This window comes from Otolemur garnettii, unplaced genomic scaffold (genome assembly GCF_000181295.1).
Source record: "Otolemur garnettii isolate 467f Iridium unplaced genomic scaffold, OtoGar3 scaffold00009, whole genome shotgun sequence".
Taxonomy (NCBI): Eukaryota; Metazoa; Chordata; class Mammalia; order Primates; family Galagidae; genus Otolemur; species Otolemur garnettii.
The window spans coordinates 2,646,969-2,668,417 of record NW_003852404.1 but is presented as its reverse complement, the minus strand read 5'-3'; the positions used below and the strand labels follow the sequence as shown (position 1 = coordinate 2,668,417).

The 21,449-nt window shown below is 51.5% G+C and overlaps 1 protein-coding gene across 4 annotated transcripts in view; it reads left to right on the top strand.

Moving 5' to 3' along the window:
- EPHB2 (EPH receptor B2) overlaps positions 1-21,449 on the top strand; it is a 124,718-nt gene that overhangs the window by 59,898 nt on the left and 43,371 nt on the right. For all 4 annotated transcript variants that reach the window (XM_012801494.2, XM_023509706.1, XM_012801492.2 and 1 more), the window contains exons 3-4: positions 18,153-18,308; positions 19,377-19,712. In XM_012801494.2, coding sequence (XP_012656948.1) covers positions 18,153-18,308; positions 19,377-19,712 — 492 coding nt within the window. The remainder of the gene's footprint in view (positions 1-18,152; positions 18,309-19,376; positions 19,713-21,449) is intronic.

Here is a 21,449-nt window from a genome sequence, read left to right as displayed (position 1 = left end):
AGGAAGGCTGAAGCGCCATTTAAAGGTGATCACACTAAAATGGCCACGTCTGGGCAATTTGTCATAAAGTCTCCTGACTGTTGGCCAAAGATCACTTGTGCCGTAAATCTTGCCGTTGGCTCATAATTTTCAACTTTTGACCCTTTAAAACTAAGTAGGTGTGGGATCTTTGTAAGCTTTTTGCGATAGGGGTATTTTAAAGTAACTGTTTAAGAAACCATTTGGGCCAGGCATAATGGTTCACTGCCTGTAATCTTAGCACTTTGGGAGGCTGAGCTGAGAGGATTGCTTGAGGCCAGGAGTTCAAGACCAGTCCTAGGCAACATAGTGAGACCCTGCGTCTACAACATATAGAAAAATTAGCCAGGTGGGGTGGCACAAACCTGTAGCCCTAGCTACTCAGAAGGCTGAGGTGGGAGACTCTCTTGAACCTGAGAATTTGAGGTTGCTGTGAGCTAGACCTAGATACCACGGCCTCTAGTCTAGGCAACAGAGCAAGACCCTGTCTCAAAAAAAGAAAAAAGAAGGCTTGGGCAAGCTTGAGATTTGTCACTCTAAGGAGCCCTACAGAGAAGCTAGGATGCCCAGGTCCCTGCTCTGCCATGCAGCACTTTATGACCACGACTGGTCCAGAGTGGGGACTGGGCAGGCTTCTGGATCCTCTGTGGATTCACAGGCTGTCATGCCGTAGACAGAGTTGCCGGATCTGCTTGCAGGGGACACAGAGGCATCCACATGTCATCTGCTGCTGGGTGGGTGGCTCATTGCTGTCCAGCCCCTTGTCCTGCTTCTCTGCACTCACGGACGCTGGGTTTCACCTCAGCCTCAGCCTTGCCACGCATTCTGCCACACCTTTACCACCTCCACACCTTTACCCAGGCTGTGCCCTCTGCCTTTCATGCTTTTGTCTTGTCATTCTTTATCTTTCAAGACACCTCAAGTGTTACCACCTTCAAGAAACAACAGGCTTAAGGACCTCTCCTTTGGGCTTTTAGGCCTAGCACTGCCCCACATGCATCTCCTGGCATTGCTTGCACTGTTTGGAAAATGCCTATTTACTTCTCCACCAGGCTGGTAGCCCACTGAGCTTTGGGTCCTTAGGCTAAGCCTAGGCTCCACCCTCAAGGAGGTGAGATAGACCAGTTAAGACCCCGTCTTTGGCCTCAGCTGTAAGGCTCCACCATTCTCCTTCCAGTCTCAGCAGTGGTTGCGAGTGGGTTACACAGCCTCCTCTGTAAGTGGGACTATCCATTGTCCCTGCCTCGTGGGGTTCTGTAAGGACTGATGTTGAAAGCTAACACACTCTGTGGTTATTAACTCTGAACTTTCATGAGAGGGTAAATGCTATTCATAAATCCATTTTCCAGATGAGGAAACTGAGGCACAAAGATAACTTAAGTACTTGCCCAAGGTCAAGAACTAAGCCAGGGTTCAAGGCCAGAAAGGACCCTGACTCCACAGCCTGTTCCCCTAACCACTATGATCCCCAGATCACATATAGGTAGCTAGGTGCTCAGTAAATGGTGCTGGTGTTAGCAATAGCTGCTCAGTTCATTTTTAGTGATTAAAGAGGTAAGGCTGGTCACAACAGAAGAGGAAGGGCTGGAGACCTGGGGGAAAGAGAGATCTGGAGAAAATCAAGAGGACATAGGAAAGGCCTGAGATGGGGGAGTGGGCCTCACCAAGGCCAGAGCAGGTGGCTGGACTGCAAGGTGAGCAGGGCCCAGACAGATTGCAGAGAATAGGGCTGAGGGCATCTGGGCTATGTGGTCATTGAGCACTGGCATAGGATCACCCCTGGCTTCCCTGCTTTTAGAAACAAAAACCCCAAACTCCATCACCCAGTACACAAAGAAAGCCCTTTGTGATGTGACCCCAGGTCACCTCTCTTGCGTTGTCTCACCTCTTCCCATACAGCCCGTGCTCCAGCCCCTCTATGCCTTTGTACACACAGTTCTGTCCGAAATGTCCTTGGTCTCTTCTGACCTTGATAGGCTCCTACTCATCCTTTAAACCCCATTCAAATGGCCCCTTCTCCAGAGAGCCTTCCTTGATGCCTCTGGCTGATCACACCTTCCTTTCTCTATTGGATAGTGAGCTTCAAGGCCAAGGACTGTGTCTTACTCAATTCTGTGTGTGGTGCCTCATACAGAGCTGGGCACAAATGACCATATGGAAAAAAACTTATTGAGTGTTTTTATTAATTCTATCCTCCAATCAAGGGTGGGTCTGGTGAAACCACACACGTGACTTCTAAACCCCAGTGTCTAGGAGGCCGAGAACTCATACTTCTCAGGGATCTGGACAAGAGAAAGCTCCTGGGCAAGCGGGTCTCCAGACCCCTGCTGTGTGCCTGTAAAGTGCACCCCTAACCTCTCCAACACTACCCCGAGAAGGCTGCAGATGAAAAACAAGCTAGAGGCCTGAGATGTCCTGTCCACTGTCACTCAATGGACCTCTTTCAAACTGGCCCTGCCTGAGCAGCAGGGAGGACGCTGGGATGTCAATCTATTTCCACTCATACAGCCTCCGATCACATTGGCTTTTTCAGCAGCTTTTGGCTTGTGGTCAACTCAAACCCCCAGATCTTTTTCACCGGGATGGCTGCCAAGCCACATCTTGTGCATTTGATTTATGGCTTGGGTTAGCTGAGGCCTTCTCCTGCTCCCCAGAAGCCAACAGGAGGAAGGCGACGGTTTCTGTACCCCTAGGAAAGAGAGAGATTCCAGGCCTCCCAATCAGGAGCTTTGGTATTTGTGTTTCCTAATCCCTTCTCCCTGAGGTGCCAAGTTCTGGGACCTCTTGAGTGGGATTTTCATTAGCATTCAAGTCACAGGCCACCAGGGCTCAAGCACACAACCTTTCAGGTTACGGGGGAAGTGGAAGTTCCAGAAAGCATCTAGACAACGCAGAGATAGAGAGAGGCAGGTGGTTGGGGCTGAGGCTCCTAAGCTTGGTGGCTGTGTGCCCTGGGGATGGCACTTCATTGCTCTCAGCCTCAGTTTCTCATCTGTAGAATTAATCTCCAGAAACGGCACTGTTAAGACAGAGGTGTCCACGCAGGAAGTTCCTCCCACAACATGGTAGCTCTTTCTGTCTGGGGTCATGGACAGCTGGGGCTGAGAGCAAATGGGTGTCTGGTCCCCATTAATCTCCTGCTCTCACCCCTGTTACACGGAGGAGGGACTGAGGTGCTGAGATTTTACCACCTTTGCAAAGATTGTTCCTGCTTCAGCTCTTCTCTCCAGGTGGTGTCCTTTTTTTTTTGTCTTTTGAAGACAGAGTCTCATTATATCACCCTCGGTAGAGTACTGTACTTCCAACTCTTGGGCTTAAGGGATTCTCTTGCCTCAGCCTCACAAGTAGCTGGGACTACAGGTGCCCACCGCAATGCCTGGCTATTTTTTGGTTGCAGTTGTCATCGTTGTTTAGGTGGCCTGGGCCAGGTTTGAGCCCACTAGCCTCAGTGTATGTGGCTGGCACCGTAACCACTGTGCTACAGGCACTGAGCCCAAGTGTTGTCTTTTAAATGTTACTTTTTTTTTTTTTTTTTTTTGAGGCATAGTCTCTGTTTCCCAGGCTAGAATACCGTCATTGTAGCCCATAGCAACCTCAGACTCCTGGGTTAAAGCAATCCTCCTACCTCAGCCTCTCTAATAGCTGGAACTATAGACGCCCATCATGACACCTGGCTAATTTCTCTATAGTTGGTAGAGATGGGGTCTCACTCTTGCTCAGGCTGGTCTCGAACACTTGAGCTTAAGGATCCTTCCACCTTAGCCACCCAGAGTGCTAGGATTACAGGCATTAGTCCCTGTGCCCAGCCTAAATGTTACCTTTTTAGAAAGGCCTTTTCTGACCCTGATCCCTAGAGTGACCCACTGAGGTCCCATCTCAAGCCTGTGTTTCTCCTTCATGGCCCATCATCACAAGTTGTATTATTATTATTATTATTTCGAGACAGAGTCTCAAGTCATTGCCCTGGGTAGAGTGCCATGGTGTCATGGCTTACAGCAACCTCAAACTCTTGGGCTTAAATGATTCTTTTGCCTCAGCCTCCCAAGGGACTGTATTTCTTTTTTTTTTTTTTTTTTTTGTAGAGACAGAGTCTGACTTTATCGCCCTCAGTAGAGTGCTGTGGTATCACAGCTCACAGCGACCTCCAACTCCTGGGCTTAGGCAATTCTCTTGCCTCAGCCTCCCGAGTAGCTAGGACTACAGGTGCCTGCCACAATGCCCAGCTATTTTTTTGTTGCATTTTAGCCAGGCTGGGTTTGAACCCGCCACCCTCGGTATATGGGGCCGGCGCCCTATCCAAAGAGCCATAGGCGCTACCCTGTTTTTATTTTTTTTTTTTGAGACAGAGTCTCACCTGGTCACGATAGAGTGCTATGATGCCATAGCTCACAGCAACCTCACACTCTGAGCAATCCTCTTGCCTCAGCCTCCCAAGTAGCTGGGACTATAGGCACCTGCCACAACATCCATCTGTTTTTAGAGATGGAGTCTCACTTTTGCTCAGGCTGGTCTTGAACTCCTGAGCTCAGGCGATCCACCGTCTTAGCCTCCCAGAGTGCTAGGATTACAGGCGTGAGCCACCATGCCCAGCCTTGTACATATTATTTTTGTTGTCCTTTGCTTCTTTCCCTGTGTCTCCCACCCACTAGACTGTCAGGGCCCAGGCGTCCTCACTTGCCACTGGTCCTCAGCCCCAGCACATAGCCAGGACTCGGCAGTATGTGCAGGATAACCACTACGGACTTTACAACATTTTCTCAGACTTTTGGCAACAACTTCTAATTGCATTAAGGGAGACAGGAAATCCACACAGAACCAAAAAGAGAGGCAGATTTATTTCCCTCTTCCCTGAGCAAGGTCACTTTCCCTCCGAGGGCCTCGGTTTCCCCAGCTGTGAAAGGAGATGGTGAAGCGATGAAACTAACTTTTTCTCTAAAATCCTTTTAAACTCTCCCAAGTCAGCTCAGGAAGGGGCAGAAAACCGTCCTGAATCATACTGCCTATTGAGTTGAAAAAAAAAAAAAATGACTTCTGCCAGGAATCGCTCTTGCTCTGTCACTTTCTCCACTGGCCTGGATAAAACTGCCCTGTGCAGGCCCAGGCCTGAGGCACCCACACTGAAAAAGCTCATAGGCCCCCCTCCTGCCCTGGGCCGGGGAGAAGGGGCCCCTGAAAGGTGTGTGGCAGCTGCTTCCCCGGGGGGTCCGTGGGTTTGTTGCCTTAACCGAGCTCACCAAGCAGGTAAAAAATTCCAGACATGTTCTCTGCTGACAGCTAATTGTGTCCTTTATTAATGACCATGGCTTTCTCAGGGCAGGTGGGAGGAGGGAGGAAGCCAGTCTCAGCCCAGGGTGCTCCCTCAGGTGAAGTCTATGGCCACATTTCTGGATCCCACAAAAGGGGAAGTGCTACATGAGGTGACCCTGAACCCTCCCCCCCAGTCTGGAGAGGGGAAGGGGCTTTCCCTGGCTCCCCAAACCCAGCAGGGGTGGCCGGTACCAGGAAGAATGTTGCTGGGATTTAGGAATCTGGTGGCCCAAGTCCTGAGTCCTACTTTCTTCTCTAGGAACAGCCAGTCAGGTACAGTGGATGTCTCAACAGAGGACCTGCAGGGGGTCTGAGGGCCGTGGCAGCTTGGGGGATGCTCCCCAGCTCTGTCAGGTCTATCACGCCCATGTGGCACCAGGACTGAGCCTGCTAGGCCCTACTGCAATGACCCACGACACCACCTGTCAGTACAGCAGCCAGATGTGCTGGGGGGCCTGGGCCCAGCCCTGCCAGATGTGTCAAGCTTTCAGAACACATCCGGCTTCCCCTCGGGCACATTGTGATTATTATTTAACACTTCTTGTTCCAGCATCTGTGAGTCCCCAGCATTACAGGCTGGAAAGCTCCAGCCTTTTATAAGCCCTGCTGCAGTGATAGTCTCCAGCTGGGGAGAAAGGGGAACTTGATTGTCCCCCATTTCCTCAGGAGGGTGTGGGGTTGGCATTAACTCCAGTTGCAGATGAGGAGCTGAGGCTGGGCAAGAGGCTGAGCAAAGAAGTGACTGAGCTAGGACTTGAACTTGAACATTCTCTCAGACTTTGGCAACAACTTCTAATTGTGTTAAGGGAGACAGGGAATCCACACGGAACCAAAAAGACAGAGGAAACAGCACATGCAAAGACCCTGGGGCTAGCAGAGGCCTGGGGCACTCAGGGCAGCCAGGAGGCCAGTGTGGCTGGAGTGGAGAGGACAAGAGGCAGCATAGGACGAGGTGGGTTCAGAGAGGTAAAGGGGGCTTTGTGGGCTGTTGGTTTCTTTACACTAAGAGAGATGGGAACCCAATCTCCAAGTGAGAGTTGGAGGCCTTTGAGCAGAGCTGCATTTGAGCTAATTCCTGTTCTGTAGGATCCCTCAGCTGCTGTGTGGAAAGCTGACTGCCAGGGGGGGCAGTAGGGAGGTGGGAGGGCAAGGGAACCAGACACGAGGCTTCTGCAGGGCCAGCATACTCCGGCTTCTCTGTTCTTGCTGTCCTCCAAACCTGGGCATTGGGATACGTGGGCTGCAGCCCCAGCTCTGTCAGCCACTAACTTGCTGTGTGACCTTAGTCAAGTCAGTGTGCCTACCTGGGCCTTGAATTTTGTTGTCATAAAAATGAGAAGCTTAGGCCAGCAGATTGTGAAGATTCTGCTGACTTCCAGCACCCCAGACCCCATCTCTGACTCTCCAGCCTCATCTCCCACCTGTCCTAGCCTCGAACTTCATGCTCCAGCCACCCTGAACTGTTGTAGCTCCCCCGACATGCCACGCCATTTCACGGCTCCATGCCTTTGCACAGGCGTCCCCTCTGCCTGCAACACCCTCTGCTCCAGGTCCCTGCACAGGGAGGACCCATGTGCTTCAGCAGACCTTGAGCAAGCTCGAGGGCCATCTCCCTTAGAGGTCACCTCACACCCCTTTCTCAGCACTCCTGTGGGCACTTTTTCAGATCACACACAGATTTCTAAGAGACAATAGAATGGAGTGGCTGTAGAGTCAGAGCTTACCCCCTATCCCAGCTGTATTTCTAGAGTTGCCTAATGTCTTTTTTATTTTTGAGACAGTGTCTCATTTTGTCGCCCCCAGTAGAGTACCTCGTTGTCATAGCTCACAGCAACCTCAGACTCTTGGACTCAAGCAAATCACTTGTCAGCCTCCTGAGTGGCTGGGACGACAGGCACTCACCACAACGCCCAGCTATTTTTAGAGATGGGGTCTCATTCTAGCTCAGGCTAGTCTCGAACTCCTGAGCTCAAGTGATCTGCCCACCTTGGCCTCCCAGAGTGCTAGGATTACGGGCGTGAGCCACCACGCCTGGCCAAGTTGGCTAATGTCTTTTAAGCCTCCATTTCCTTGCCTATAAAATAGAGATAATTACATTTCCTACTCTCAGGTCAAGGTGAAGATCAGAGACACTGTAAAGCTCCCAAGCCAGTGCCTGGCACATGGTAACTGGAATCTTTGAAGTCATATTCTAGCTGCACAGAAAGAGCCATTGAATGAGCATGAGGGGGTTCCCCCTGATGGTGTGGCCCCAGATCAGACCCCAGGATGACCTCCCAGTAGCCTGCTTTGGGGGAGGGGGTTCCTGTCCACCCCTCCTGCCACCATCTCCTCCATCAGGGCTTGGTCAACAGTGCCTGCCGGCAGCCACACAACACTTGGAAATGTCCTTCCTTAATTGCTTCACCAGAGTGGGGAGTCACCCTGCAGGCAGATAATTAAAAAGTTCAGAGCTTGATTAATTGGGAGGAAATTGGAGGAATGGGGCTGCCTGCTGGGAGGGCGGGAGCTCTCAGCCCCTACTGTGGGGGAGCTGGGATGTCAGAAGAGAGGCAGGAGCTGGAGCTGGGGCTGGGAGGGACATGGGGACAAGGTGCTGGGAGGGCTGGTCCATAAAACAGCCTCACCCGACTTCATGGGTTTTGGGGTTCAGTATCTGGCTCCCTTGGGAGACTATGAGTGCCACCCCTTCACACACTTCATATGCGTGTGCTCACGCACATACACACAACTGGGGAACAGAAACACTTGTCATGAAAGTTCTGGTTGCTGTAGCTCTGGGCAGAGGCAACCACCTCTCTCCAGCCTGTCATTTAGGGACCTGTTCTAGAGTGCTTGCTCTGTGCCAGCTCTGTGCCAGGCAGTCAGCAGGGCAGGCCCAGTGGCCACCCTCATGGCACTTACAGCTGGGTGATGGGAAGGAGAGAGAGAGATGTTAACCAAATGCCAAGAACAAAGGCAAGATGCCTTGAAATCCCATTACCAAGGGTATAGGGAGGAGCTCTGGGGCCTAGAATAAAATGTCCAGGTCAGAGACCGTAAGCAAAGATTCCACTTTTCTGGGCCTCAGTCAGTTAGTCCACAAATACTTCCTGAGGCCTCCTATCTATGACACAGAACCTTGTGGGTACCTGTCAACCCTGTCCTGTGCTCACAGCCTGGGAGGAGAGGAAATGGTCATAATCCTGTATAATCACACAGTGGCAAAGGTAATGTGCCAGGGCCCTCATGAGCATGGATGGAAGAGAAGCCCCAAACTCAGCCCCCCTGGCAGGGGATGGCATCTTAGGAGAGGGACCAAAAGGTGATTCTGGCTGGAGCTGAGACTGAAGGATGAAAAGGAATTAGCCAGGCAGGACAGCATGTGAGGCAGAGGAAACGCCTAAGCAAACCCCCAGAGCCCCAGAGGTGAGACCCAAGCATGGCCTGCCCAGGGAACTGGAAGTACCTACGGGAACAGAACCGACAGTATGATGGGAATGAAGCTAGCCAGGTGGGCCAGACTCTCCGGAGGGATGAGGGAGCCACCAAAGGGTCTTGAGCAGATGAGTGACTCAACAGATGGCAGGGATGGGGGCAGCCCTGGTGAGCCCTGGTGCCCTCAGGCAAAGGGGAGGCGAGTTCATGCAGTTCCCTGCTGCTGCCTTCTGACTTCCGTGGTCTTGCCAGCTGCTGGCAGGGCTCCACAAAACCGGGTCCTGGCAGGGGCAGGCAGGGGAAGCCTGGGCATGTGGTGGTAGTGGTGGTGGGGGAACAGGATGACTGACACCCCTGGGTGGTCCCAGTGGGAGCTACCTCAGCAGGGGGATGGCCCTGAGGCAGTCCCTGGACTTAGCCTGTCTTACTTAGACAGGGCCTCCTTCTGGGGAGGGGGAAGGAAGGGAGGGCAAGAGGAATAAGTGGGCAGGGAGGGAAGTGCTCATCAAGGGTGAAAGAACACTGAGGCCCTGGGTGACCTTGGACAAGTCACTTCTTTTCTGTGAGCCTCAGCTTCCTCATCTCTAAAATGGAGATGGCCAGGCGAGGTGGCTTATACCTGAAACCCTACCACTCTGAGAAGTTGGGGCCAGTGGTGTGCTTGAGCGCAGATGTTCAAGATCAGCTTGAGCAAGAGCAAGACCCTGTCTCTACTAAAAATAGAAAAAAGTAGCCGGGCATGGTGGCAGGCACCTGTAGTATCAGCTACTCAGGAGGCTGAGGCAAGAGAATTACTTGAGCCCAAGAGTTTGAAGATGCTGTGAGCTTCAGTGACACCATGGCACTCTATCTAAGGCATCAGAATGAGACTCTGTTTTAAATAAATAAATATGATACCTCCCACTGCACAGGGTGGTTCTGGAGACTAATGCAGGCCTGAGCTGGGTGCATTCTGGGCCCGCAGTGCTTAGAAGCTCCTCTTTTCCATCCTGGCTGCCTGCTTCCAGCAAGGCGTTGCCTATCGTATAGAGGATTGGGCACCCTGCCCAGCCCAGCCCAGCCCAGGGGGACTGACTCTGCGGGGTTAACCTCAGCAGCAAAAGTAAGAAGCGTGCAACATGCAAAAACCACTTTGTCTGAGGCAGACCCCAAAAGCTCTCCGCTAGCCACAAGAACGCCACAAGCCCAGCCCTGACAGACAGCATAAGCCTCCGAAAATATGCAAATCGGTCTTTCCACAGTTCAAAGAGAACATAAGGGCACTGCATAGGGTGCCTGAGCTGTCCACAGGCAGAGTCTGACAGCTGGGAGAGGCCCCAGAAACAGTCCCAGCTGGCACCTGCCTTTGACAGATAGAGTGAGATTTGAAGGGGCAGCAAGAGGCCCAGGGCTCTTTCCTCCATCTACTCAAACTTCCCTCTCCAACCCACACCCAGAACCTGCTTCCTAGAGATCCCAAGGCAGGAACGGGAGCTGGCTGCGCTGCAAGCCTGGCCCCTGCTGACCCCAGACCCTGCTTGCTGTCCCCTCTGCCCACAGCAGCCAGCAGGTAGGCCTGGTTAAAGGAAGGTGTGTCAGCCCCTTGCTTAGTCGTGGCCTCTTATATCCCAGGGCTAGGGCCTTCTGTCTCAGTGTCCCATTGCCTGGCCCACACTAGGAATGAATGAATATATCAATAATTGCAAACACACATACAGCACTTGACATGAGCTAGGCAGATACTGTTCTGAGTGCTTTACTTTTATTAACTCTTCCCAATGAATAGAAAGTCAGTATTACCATTAAATTATTATCCCCATTGTATAGGCAGGAAACTGAGGCACAGAGAGATGTTAGGTGACTTGCCCATGGTCACACAGCTGATGAGAGGCAGGACTAGGATTCAGCCCAGGTTCGATTTCATCAGATCTTCTCAAGTCTGGGGAGTGGGGACCCTGGGGAGCAAACCTCTTCAGATGCTACCTCTACCCAGGACCACAGACAGAACCTCTGGTCTATAGGACCCCAGAAAAGACCCCTGAGGCCTGGCACACTGGGACTGACCAAACAGTTGACTCTGAGGTGGCATCATTCATTAATCAGACACGGGATTAAACCAGCATCCTTGGGCAGAGAGGGGGAGCAGAGGCAGCGGGCTAGCCATGAGGCTCTGAGGATCACCCAGTGCCAATTAGCAGCCCCACCGTGCCAGGCCCAGATGGAGCCTTGCCTTGGCCTGACTCAAGGCTCACTTGGTCAATTATCACCTATCCCCGGAGCCCAGGGGGCAGGCAGGGCGAAAATCTGTTTCCCTGTAATCCTCCCTCCCCTTCCCCGGCCGGCTGCCATCTCTGCTTTGGGTTGCCTGGCCAAGGGCTCTTAGTGACTACAGAGGCAGGTGCTGCCCGGCTGATTGATTAAGCCCCAATTCCTGGGTTTGAGGGCCAGGCTTTGCCTCCGCCTTACTGAGAGGCCACAGCCGGCCCCGTCTGCCCAGTCAGTCTGACAAGAGGGTCTCCAGCCTTGACATTTGACCACTTGATAATTTCTTTTCTTTCTTTCTTTCTTTCTTTCTTTCTTTCTTTCTTTCTTTCTTTCTTTCTTTCTTTCCTTCTTTCTTCTTTCTTTCTTTCTTTCTTTTTTATTTTTTTTGAGACAGTGTCTTTGTGCCCTAGGTAGAGTGCTGTGGTGTCATCATAGCTCACAGCAACCTCAAATTCTTGGGCTCTCACTTTAGCCTCCCGAGTAGCTGGGAGACGCCGGCCACAACATCCAGCTAATTTTTCTTTGTTTCTATTTTTAATAGACAGGATCTTGGTCTTGCTTAGACTGGTCTCAAACTCCTGAGCTCAAGCAATCCACCTGCCTCAGCCTCCCAGAGTTCTGGGATTACAGGTGTGAGCCACTATGCCTGGCTCATAATTGATAATTTCTGTGACCAGTGGTATTTGGGCACAAGATCTTTGGAATCACAAAGACCTGAAGTCAACCCCAGCTCTGCCGTTTACTAGCTCTGTGACCCTAGAACAGTCACTTCACCACCTCTGAGCCTCGGTTTCCTCATCTATAAAATGGGGTGATGACGGTGCCTACATCAGTGGGTGGTTGTGTAGAATAAGTGTGAGAGAATCCATGTAAAGCACTTAGCCCTGGGCCTGGCACCTGGAAAACACATAATAAATGGCAAGTATTGCTGTCCTTACATGCTCTATGAGTAATAATAGCTAATACTCACATAGCACTTGCTATGTGTTATAAGTGCTTTGTGTCCACCAGCCCATTCGGACGCACAGCCCCTGGCCGCGAGTCGCTCATTGTCCAGCTGGGGAGACAGACCTGCCTTCATTCAGCAAATGGAATTGGCAGAGCAGAGCATCTACTGTGTGCTGGGTCCTGTGCTGGAGATTCAAGACCGAACCCCTACCCCAACCAGGGTTCACCAACCAGTGGGTGGAACAAAGATAAGTCGTAGTGTGCAAGTCCAAGGGCGGGCTGGAGTGGCTCTGTCCTGGCTTTGCTTGTAAGAGCCGCTTGTGCACATGTCTCCCCAAGAGTGATCAGCACTCAGTGATCTCAAATTGGTAGGTTGAGATTTGCTCTGGCTGTATTTACACCTCAGAAATCAGCAAACACCAATCAAAGCTCCCCCCCCCCACACCCCAGTTTACCAGCACACCACTGCATACAGAGCTTGTTTTGGGCACTATACTGGAGGTCTGAGTTGGCTGCTGTAGGGGAAAGGACAGATCCCCTGAGAGAGATGAACACAAAAGATTCTCCAACCCAACTGGCCTGGGTTGGAGAGAGAGAATGGCATTCAGACTTAGGGACTCGGGTATGCAACCAGGAGATCTAGGGAAATGCAAGCAGACAGGTGACAGATGGGAGGAGAGGTGTCCAGCACGGTGGTCAGCCCTCCTGGCTTACCTAGGACTAAGGATGTCCCTGAGATACTGAACCTGCAGTTTGAAAACTGAGATGGTCACCCTAATTAACAGGCCGCTGGGAAGACCATGGGGAGAATAAATGAGAAGCAGAGGGATCTGAGCATCAGTGGCAGCCTGATGAGACCAGCTGACACTGGCAGTGCCCAAATGGGCATTTACTTGGCTAAATATTTTCTCACTCATTTTCTCATCTGATTCTTACAACACCCTGTAAGGGGCATATTCATTCATTCTCCCATATATACTGAGAGCCTACTATGGGCCCACCACTCTACTAGGAGCTGGGGAACCAAAGAGACTCAGACAAGCCTGGTTCCTCTTCCCCTCTCTGGGTACTTCAAAAGACAACACACAAGTTTGCAAACTGCTCCCTGATAGAATTGCAAGTTGTGATAAGAGTCAGAGAAGGAAACAGAGACTTAAACAGAGTACAGCAAGAGAGAATCACTTTAGCCAGGGTGGTCAGGTTGGGCCTATTAGAGGAGGTGACATTTGAGCTGGGACCTGAAGGAGGAAAAGGGAAGCATTCCAGGTGGAGGGTACAGCATGCCCAAAAGCCTGGAGGTGAGAACCCACTTGACAGCCCACAGGTGGGAACACAGTGATGGAGGGACAAGAAGTGGCCCAGGAGACAAGAAGTAGCCTTGTGGCCAAGTTAGGCCTATGGATATATTCTGAGTGTAGTAGAGAGCCATGGGTGAGGTTGAACAGGGAGTGACGGGGCCGATTCATTTTAAACAGATCACTCCATCAGATGTGGAGGATTGGCAGGGAGGTGGATCAGAGACCCATTCAGAGATTCTCTCCATCATCTGCACCATGAAGGTGTTATCAGCCCCCTTTCCATATAAGGAACTGAGTCTCAGAGGGGTGGAGACCTACCCAAGCCCACACACCTGTCAGAGGTACAGCTGCCCATGTCTTCCCACTTCTACATGTGACACATAGGTGCTGACAGAACAGGTACCTTCCCAGCCCCAGAGGCTTGTGGCACTGTAGCCTCCAGGGCACAGTAGATGGGCGGCCACCCCAGGCCTCTCTTGCGGGAGAAGAGATAGCTGATGGGAGCTAGGACCCTAGCACATCCCATGGTCATGAAGTAGACTTGGGATCGGAATCTGCCTCTGCCACTGCTTCCCTCCAGGCCTCAGTTTCCTTAAATGTCAATTGAGAGAGTTGAACTGGATTCTCTTCTAGCTTCTCACTCATCCCTGTCACCCAGGAGGTACCTGGCTGTGAGCTGGGAGTTGATGTTCCAGCCTGGGAGACAGATTTCTAAGTAAGTGATTAAAATAGGCACCCAAACCCCACCAGGGGCTCAGGGAAGACTTTCTAGAGGAGGTGGTGTCTGAAAGGGGAGTTGGCCTGGAGCTGAAAGGAAGGCATTTCAGGCAAGGAGAGCAGAGGGACAAAGGCCAGGGCTGTGTGTAGTTCTGGGGACAGGCAGTGTACACAGCTGAGTGCGGTGGAGCGTTAGGCATGTGCCAGCCCCACGGTCCTGGGGGCCCTGAGGACGGAGCTCACTGTGCCTGATGGGGGCCACTGGGCAAGGTTGACTAGCAGCTTCACTGAGTTATAATTCACACACCATACAATTCACCTACTGAAATTGTGCAATTCAAGGGGTTTTTAGTATATTTACAGAATTGTGCATCACCACAATCAATTTCAGACCATTTTTATCACCCCTCAAAGAGCCCCGTGACCCATTAGTAGTCACTCCCCATTTCCCACCCCCTCCCAGTTCTCAGCCCTCTGCACCCACTCATCGACTTTCTGTCTCTTTAGATGTGCCTGTTCTGGACACATTTCACATAAATAGAATTGTACCTCGGCGGCCGGCTCCTTTCACTGAGCATAGAGTGTTCAAGGTTCATCCGTGTCATGGAATGTGTCAGCACATCCTTCCTTTTTATGGCTGAATAATATTCCAGTGCGTGCCACTGTGGGTTTTTAAGTGGTGTGGAAAGGTCTGCACTCCGGAAAGGCAGCTCTAGAGGGTGGGCAGGAGGACTCCAGATAGTGTGAGAGGCTGGGGAGCAGGTGGGAAGAGCTTTCTAGATGCCCCCAGCGTGGGGGAGGTAGCAAAAAAGAGAAACTGCTGAGGAGGGAAGACCTGGTAATTGATTGGCTGCAGGGGGCAGGAGGGTCGGGGTGGAGAGCAGTGCCACCTCACAGGACAGAGAAGAGCAGGTTTGATGGAGCATGGAGTGATGGACACAGAAACCGTGCAATGCCCAGCGGGAGTGTGGGGGTGACCAGGCAGCAGGGCTAATGAGGGACAGCGTGTGGAAGGGACAGCCTGAGGAGTATGAGAGGGTGTCAGGATGATGAGGGGGAGAGGGCAGCCGGCAAGGGGGTCCAGATGGAGGGGCTAGCATGGCTCATAGGGGAGAGGGAGCACCACTCACCAGCCAGGCCCAGGGAATGCCTGGCAGATGGACGAGCATGTTAAGCGGGGCAGGCTCTCTCCAGAAAGGGACCCAGAGGATCCTCATCTTGGTGCCAAAATCCTGTGGCATCTATTTGGATGGTCCTGGACCTTCACAGGAGCCCTGTGTTCCCATTCTACAGAGGAGGAAACTGAGGCTCAGAGCCAGGGCTGCAGCCTGCATGTCTTGACTGCAAGTATTTACAGAGCTCCTGCTGAGTGCCAGGTTCTGAGCTGGGAGCGCCGGGCACTGCCAAGGTGGTGAGGCTGCCCCTTCATACAGCCAGCAGGGAAAAGTCAATACCTAAGAGGAAGTGGTGGGGGAAAGACAGAGGGCAGGAGGACTCAGGGGACCGAGAGCCAGCACAGTAAAGTGGAGAGCGCCCTGGATAGGGGTCTAGAGATTGGAGCTGCCATTTCCTGACACGCATGGGCTGTTGCATGGGCTGTTGATGCAAAGTCAGTCACTTAAAATCAGTGTGGTGTGTTGGTTACAGAAGTGGCCTCTGCAGCCATAGCACCTGAGGTTGAACCTCAGCCTTGTCACTGTGAGCCCACATCCTTGGGAAGTTAGTTCGCTTCTTTACACTTTTATTTCCATACCTGAAAATGGGAGTAATGGTGTCACCTCCATCATAGGGCTGGGCAAGGCTTACATGTGGTTGAAGTTCATGTGGGTCAAGTCCTCAGGGCTGTGCCAGCACTTAGCAAGTGCTCAGTGAATGTTAGCTATTGATATTTTTATGCTCCAGGAGCCTGGTTCCCGACCTTTACAATTGAGGCCATATTAACTCCCCAGATGCATTTTTTTGCCATCACCATGGCCTGTTGATTGAATCTAAGTCCTGTCTCCACCTTGCTTGGAGCTGAGATCCCCATAGGACCTGGTTAGGGTTGCATCAGCCAAGGCAACTATTGACTGGCATGATCGCCAGCTTTGCTGGCCCACCTTCCAGAAGCTCCCTCTAAGAGGCAGGAAAGGTAGGGCTTGGGGGTGACATTCCCTGGTGTCCCAGGGGCAATTGTTCTTGGAGGCTTCCTGAGCACCTACTTCATTCACATACCCTAGGATCATAGCCACAGCCCCTCTCTGACCCAGCTGTGTCCCCCACATACTAGCTATAATCCCCACGGACACTTGATATGCTACATGTGCCCTCCCCATTGAGGAAACTATAGCTCAGAGAAGTCAGACAACTTGTCCGAGGTCACTCAGTAGACTGCTTATGAACCAGGTAACTGCTCAATACTGCCAGAAATTATTCTAAGCATTTTTATGTAAATTAACCAAAGTAAAACTCATTCCAACTCTAAAAGGATGATATTGCTGTTATTCTCCCATTTTGCAGATAAGAAAACCATTTAAATGACTTGCCCAAGGTCACAGCACTTGGGCAAGTGGATCTGGGGTTTGCCAGGCAGGCTGCACACTATCTGATATGTTCACCACCTTCCTGCTTGCATGATCAACAAAGCTATGCTTTTTCCACTTCAGCAGGCAGCTGTGGGAAGTATTTACCAAGTACCTGCTGCATACCAGGTTCTGAACTAGGCACAGAGCAGCTATGATTCAGACAAGGCTCTGATTTTAGGGGAGAGCTGAGACCGTGGCCAGGAGACCCCTAACCTCTAAACCCAGGTGATGTTCTAAGCACCAAGACAGGCAGGGACTCTGAGGCCAGAGTAAGTTGAGGGGCAGATGAGAGTGATATGCTAAAACTTGAACTTGGAAGATAAGCCTTGAAGACTGGGGCTGGAAAAATAAATTAGGGAAATCTATGTTGTTTGCATACAAGGAAACTGATAACTCAGAGAAGTTGAATCACTAGCTAATAACATACAGCACCCAAGCATGAGAGGGACTCCAGATCCCCCTGGCCTGTGGATGCATTTATCCCAAGGAGTAACTTGTTTGTTGCAAAGTTCTTTCCCTTCCACTCACTCACTTACCCACTGCATCGCCCCGCCAGGGCATCACAGCAGAGCTGGGATTACGAACCCCCGTATGCTGAGGCTGGGGAAGGGATAGGGCCTAGCCGTAAACCCTTACTTAGCCTCCCAAGTCCCGGCCCAGGGCCAGAAGAAAGGGGAGGGTGGATTCAAACACATGTGCACAAAGGCTGTTTGCTATTGTAGAACCTAACTCCATGCTTGGAGCTGCAGGGCCTGGACCCCAGAGCAGGGGTGAAGGCCACAGCCCTGGGAGAACTCAGATTGCCAAATGCGGGCCAAGTGCAAACACTGCCCTCCTTAGGCTGGCCCCGGTTCTGCAGGTCCCTTTAGTCTAATAAAACCGATCAAACACCAACTATAGCAGCTACTGTTCACTGCACACCTATACTATGCAAAGCCTATGCAACGTGCCTTATAGACTTATGCAAATAATCACAATGGCCTGCAGAAATAGGCCTTAGAATCATAATTTTACAAATGAGGAAATTGAGTCTTAATGTGTCAAGCCACTTTTCTAGGGCCGCACAACTAGTAAAAGGCCTACAAGGTACTCAAACTCAGATCTGTCATATTGCAAAGGCAGTGTGCTGTTCTGCTCTACCACACCATCTCTCTACATGCCCTGCACTGCCCTAAAACTTTTATTCTTCAATGCAGTGGCCTCAATTGTCTGGAACCCAGGAATCTGGTTATAAGAATCAAGGCCCAACCAGACACTAGTAAACAGGACTGGACCCTGTTCCAGACTCCCTCAAAAGCCCCCTGACTTGGTCAAGATTGACCCCAGAGCCCATGACTGCCAACCTAGGATAGATGAGGAAGATTGCTATGAGCCCCGAGCTGAACGCACAGACAGCTTCAGGGATAAGAAACCAGGTAACTAGACAGAGTTACAACTGCCACATTGGAGCCTGGAAATGCCAAAAGCTTCAGGAGATTGAGTTTCCCAGCAATGACACTGCGTGACCCCTCCACGAAGCTGTGTGACCCCTCCACGAGGCTATATGTCCCTTCCATGAGCTATATGGCCCCTCCATGAGGCTGTATGCCTTGTGGCCTTTGAGTCTTCATTTGGCTTCCCTCCTTATCTTCTCTTCCAGGTTGTCCATCTGGAACCTTCAAGGCCAACCAAGGGGATGAGGCCTGCACCCACTGTCCCATCAACAGCCGCACCACTTCAGAAGGGGCCACCAACTGTGTCTGCCGCAATGGCTATTACAGAGCAGACCTGGACCCCCTGGACATGCCCTGCACAAGTATGCCCCAGGGCCCCTGAAAGAATCCCTAGTCTACCTGCAGAAACACTCAGAGTGAGGGTTAAGTGCCTGTCCACTTACAGTCAGCCTTTCCTAAGTGAGGGACAGTCAATTACTAGGTCAAAAAAGAACCATCCTGAGGTGGCTGTGCTGCTACTAGGCAGACACCATGGAGCTGGCATCTGGCTCCATATCACCTTCTGCTGAGTCACATGGAGGAGACAGTAAAGATCTTGATTCACAAAAGGACAGGGGATGTGGGACTTGGCAGGAGAAGAACCAACCCAGGTGGTGTCTATAGGAGAAGAGGCCACCCAGTGTTCTAACCTGGCAGCAGCTGCCTAAATCACAGGCCAAAGTTCTCCAGGAAAGGGATAAGACAGAGGACAGTAATACAACCCCTGTATCAGGCAGAAATGGTGTCCTATTGCAAGTGACAGATCTGACCCCAACAGATCTGTTCCCCAAACCATACAGATTTGTTCTCTCACACACAAAAAGAGCCCAAGGTAGGCAGTCCTGCAATAGTATGGTAAATCCACAGTGGTCTCTGGGATCTGGCTCTTTCTGCCATCCAGAGAATGTGTTTTCTTTTCTCAAAGCCACTTCATAGTCCAACATGGCTGCTGAAGTTCCAGCCATCACACACATTGTAGGCAACAGACATCTATCTTCTTAGAAAACAGAAATAGTTCTATTCAGCAACTTCAGATCTATTATCAGTGGCCAGCCCTTAATCACAGGAGGCTGGAAAATGTCTTCTTTCAGCTGGACCTATTGACACTAGGAATGAAGTTGGGTGTTATATGAGAGGGAAAAGAGAAAGAGAAAAGATATATTGGGCAGGTGTAATCACAGACACAAAAAGGCTATCCCCAGTAATGAGCACCGGGGAGGCTGGAACAGGGAGGGAAAGATTTAAGCAGATGTTCAGGAGGATAAGTTACATTCTGGAAACATCTCATGTGTAGGTAGAGAGGAGAAAAGATTTGAAGAAGTCCTTTGGGAGGCCTGGGCTGGAGCTGGTCTCATGGGGAACAGTAGACTAACAACTCTCCCCCTCCCCAGCCATCCCCTCCGCACCCCAGGCTGTGATTTCCAGTGTCAACGAGACCTCCCTCATGCTGGAGTGGACTCCTCCCCGGGACTCCGGAGGCCGTGAGGATCTCGTCTACAACATCATCTGCAAAAGCTGTGGCTCAGGCCGGGGCGCCTGCACCCGCTGTGGGGACAACGTGCAGTACGCACCGCGCCAGTTGGGCCTGACCGAGCCCCGCATCTACATCAGCGACCTGCTGGCCCACACCCAGTACACCTTTGAGATCCAGGCCGTGAACGGCGTCACTGACCAGAGCCCCTTCTCACCTCAGTTCGCCTCCGTGAACATCACCACCAACCAAGCAGGTAAGCACTTCAAACGCTGGCCGGGGGAGTGCCCTGTCATGCTGTGCCGAACAGTGTCCTGCCAGCCCTGGTGAAAGACTCCCTCACATCTGCCGAGTGATTCCTTCTCTTCAAAGGCTTTTCATGTAATCCAACCCCCTGGGAGAGTAAGTGCCACCGCTCCATTGTCGTGATATTTATAATAATTTCTACGATTTGTTGAGCGCATATTATTGAAGGTAAAAGTTAAGTGGCTATGACAAAAGGACCCAACGTTTGGTGGTTTGAAGAACACAGAGATTTATTTTTCTTCCCTGTGAGAGTCCAGAGGTGAGCAGCCCAGGTTAGCGGGGTGGCTCTGATCCACTCGGAGATTTGAGGACCCAAGTTCCTTCTCTGTCACTTCACCACCCTCCCTGCTCCTCGTCTGCACAGTGCCTGCTGAGTCACGGGGACATCTGTGAGCAGAGAGAGAAAAGCCAGGGCAGCAGGGATGTGTTGAACAAGGTGGGCAGAAGTACCTCCTGCCACTTCTGCACACATTCCATTGGCAAGACCTCAGTCACACAGCTTCACCGAGACACGGGGAACCAGGTGACATTATATCTCCCAGCCTAACTTGAACTTCTGTTGCAGTGGAAGATGGGAGACGGATTGAGATAGCCATCTAGCAGTTTCCATGACAAAGGCTTTCTGTGACCCTAAGCCCACTCCAGTCTGACTCCAGCAAAACTCATGTCTTTACACTCACCTTTAATAATCCTTCCTCTGGCCCCATGTCACCTGCCATGTTCTGTCCTCCTTTACTTTACAGCAAAAAAAAAAAAAAAAAAAGTTGGCGGACATTGCAGTCTAACCCCCACCCCATTCTCTCCTCAGCCCATGCCGCTTAGCTCCTGGCCTCATGTCTCCACCAAGACCGTATCCTCAGGGTCACATGAGCCCAAGTCCCAGAGATGCTTCCCAGCCTCTGAGGCCACCTGAGATTATTATTATCGAGGACATTAGGGTACCCTTGGGTAGAAGATCCTGCAGTGGGTGCTGTGAGGGGACGTCTCAGTTGTTCACTCAACATCCTTTGCCGTGCACCTGCAGTGGGCAAGGGAGGAGCAAGGCTCAAGGAAGAGCCTGCGAGGCCAGACTGCAGGATGGAAAGGGGGTGGGTTGCCCAGCTGATCTTCCTGATGCAAAGTGGGACCCACACAGTAAGCACACAGGGGATCCAGGGGTGGAGATCCAGGGCAGGCCCAAGAGGCCTTCCTGGAGGAGGTGGGATTTAGCCCACAGTTTGAAGGCCCATTAGAAGGTTGAAGGGAGCAAACAAAAGAAATGGGATTCTGAGAATCAAGAAGGGCACATACAAGGACATGCGAGGGGAGGGGACAGCCATCTTCATCTGATTGAGGGGTGCTTTATGCACAGGACCTCACTACATGCCCCTGGGCCTCCCTGAGAAGGAGGTGTTTGTGTCCCCACTTCACAGATGACGCTCAGATAAGTTAAGTCACAAAGCCAGGAAGAGTGAGAGGCAGGAATTGACTAGGTCTAATGGACTCAAGTGCTTTGCTGAAGTCCAGGGTGTCTAAGGAAGCTCGAGTTTGGTTGTGGGTCTGACTGTGCACATCAGTCTGTTATGTTTATGGGTGTGTCGACATGTGTTTGTAACACATGTGACTGTGGCCATGTGGCTTCTTATTTATATAAGCATTCATGAGCATGGGTGTGTCTCAATCTGAGGTTGCCTGGGGAGTGGGGCTG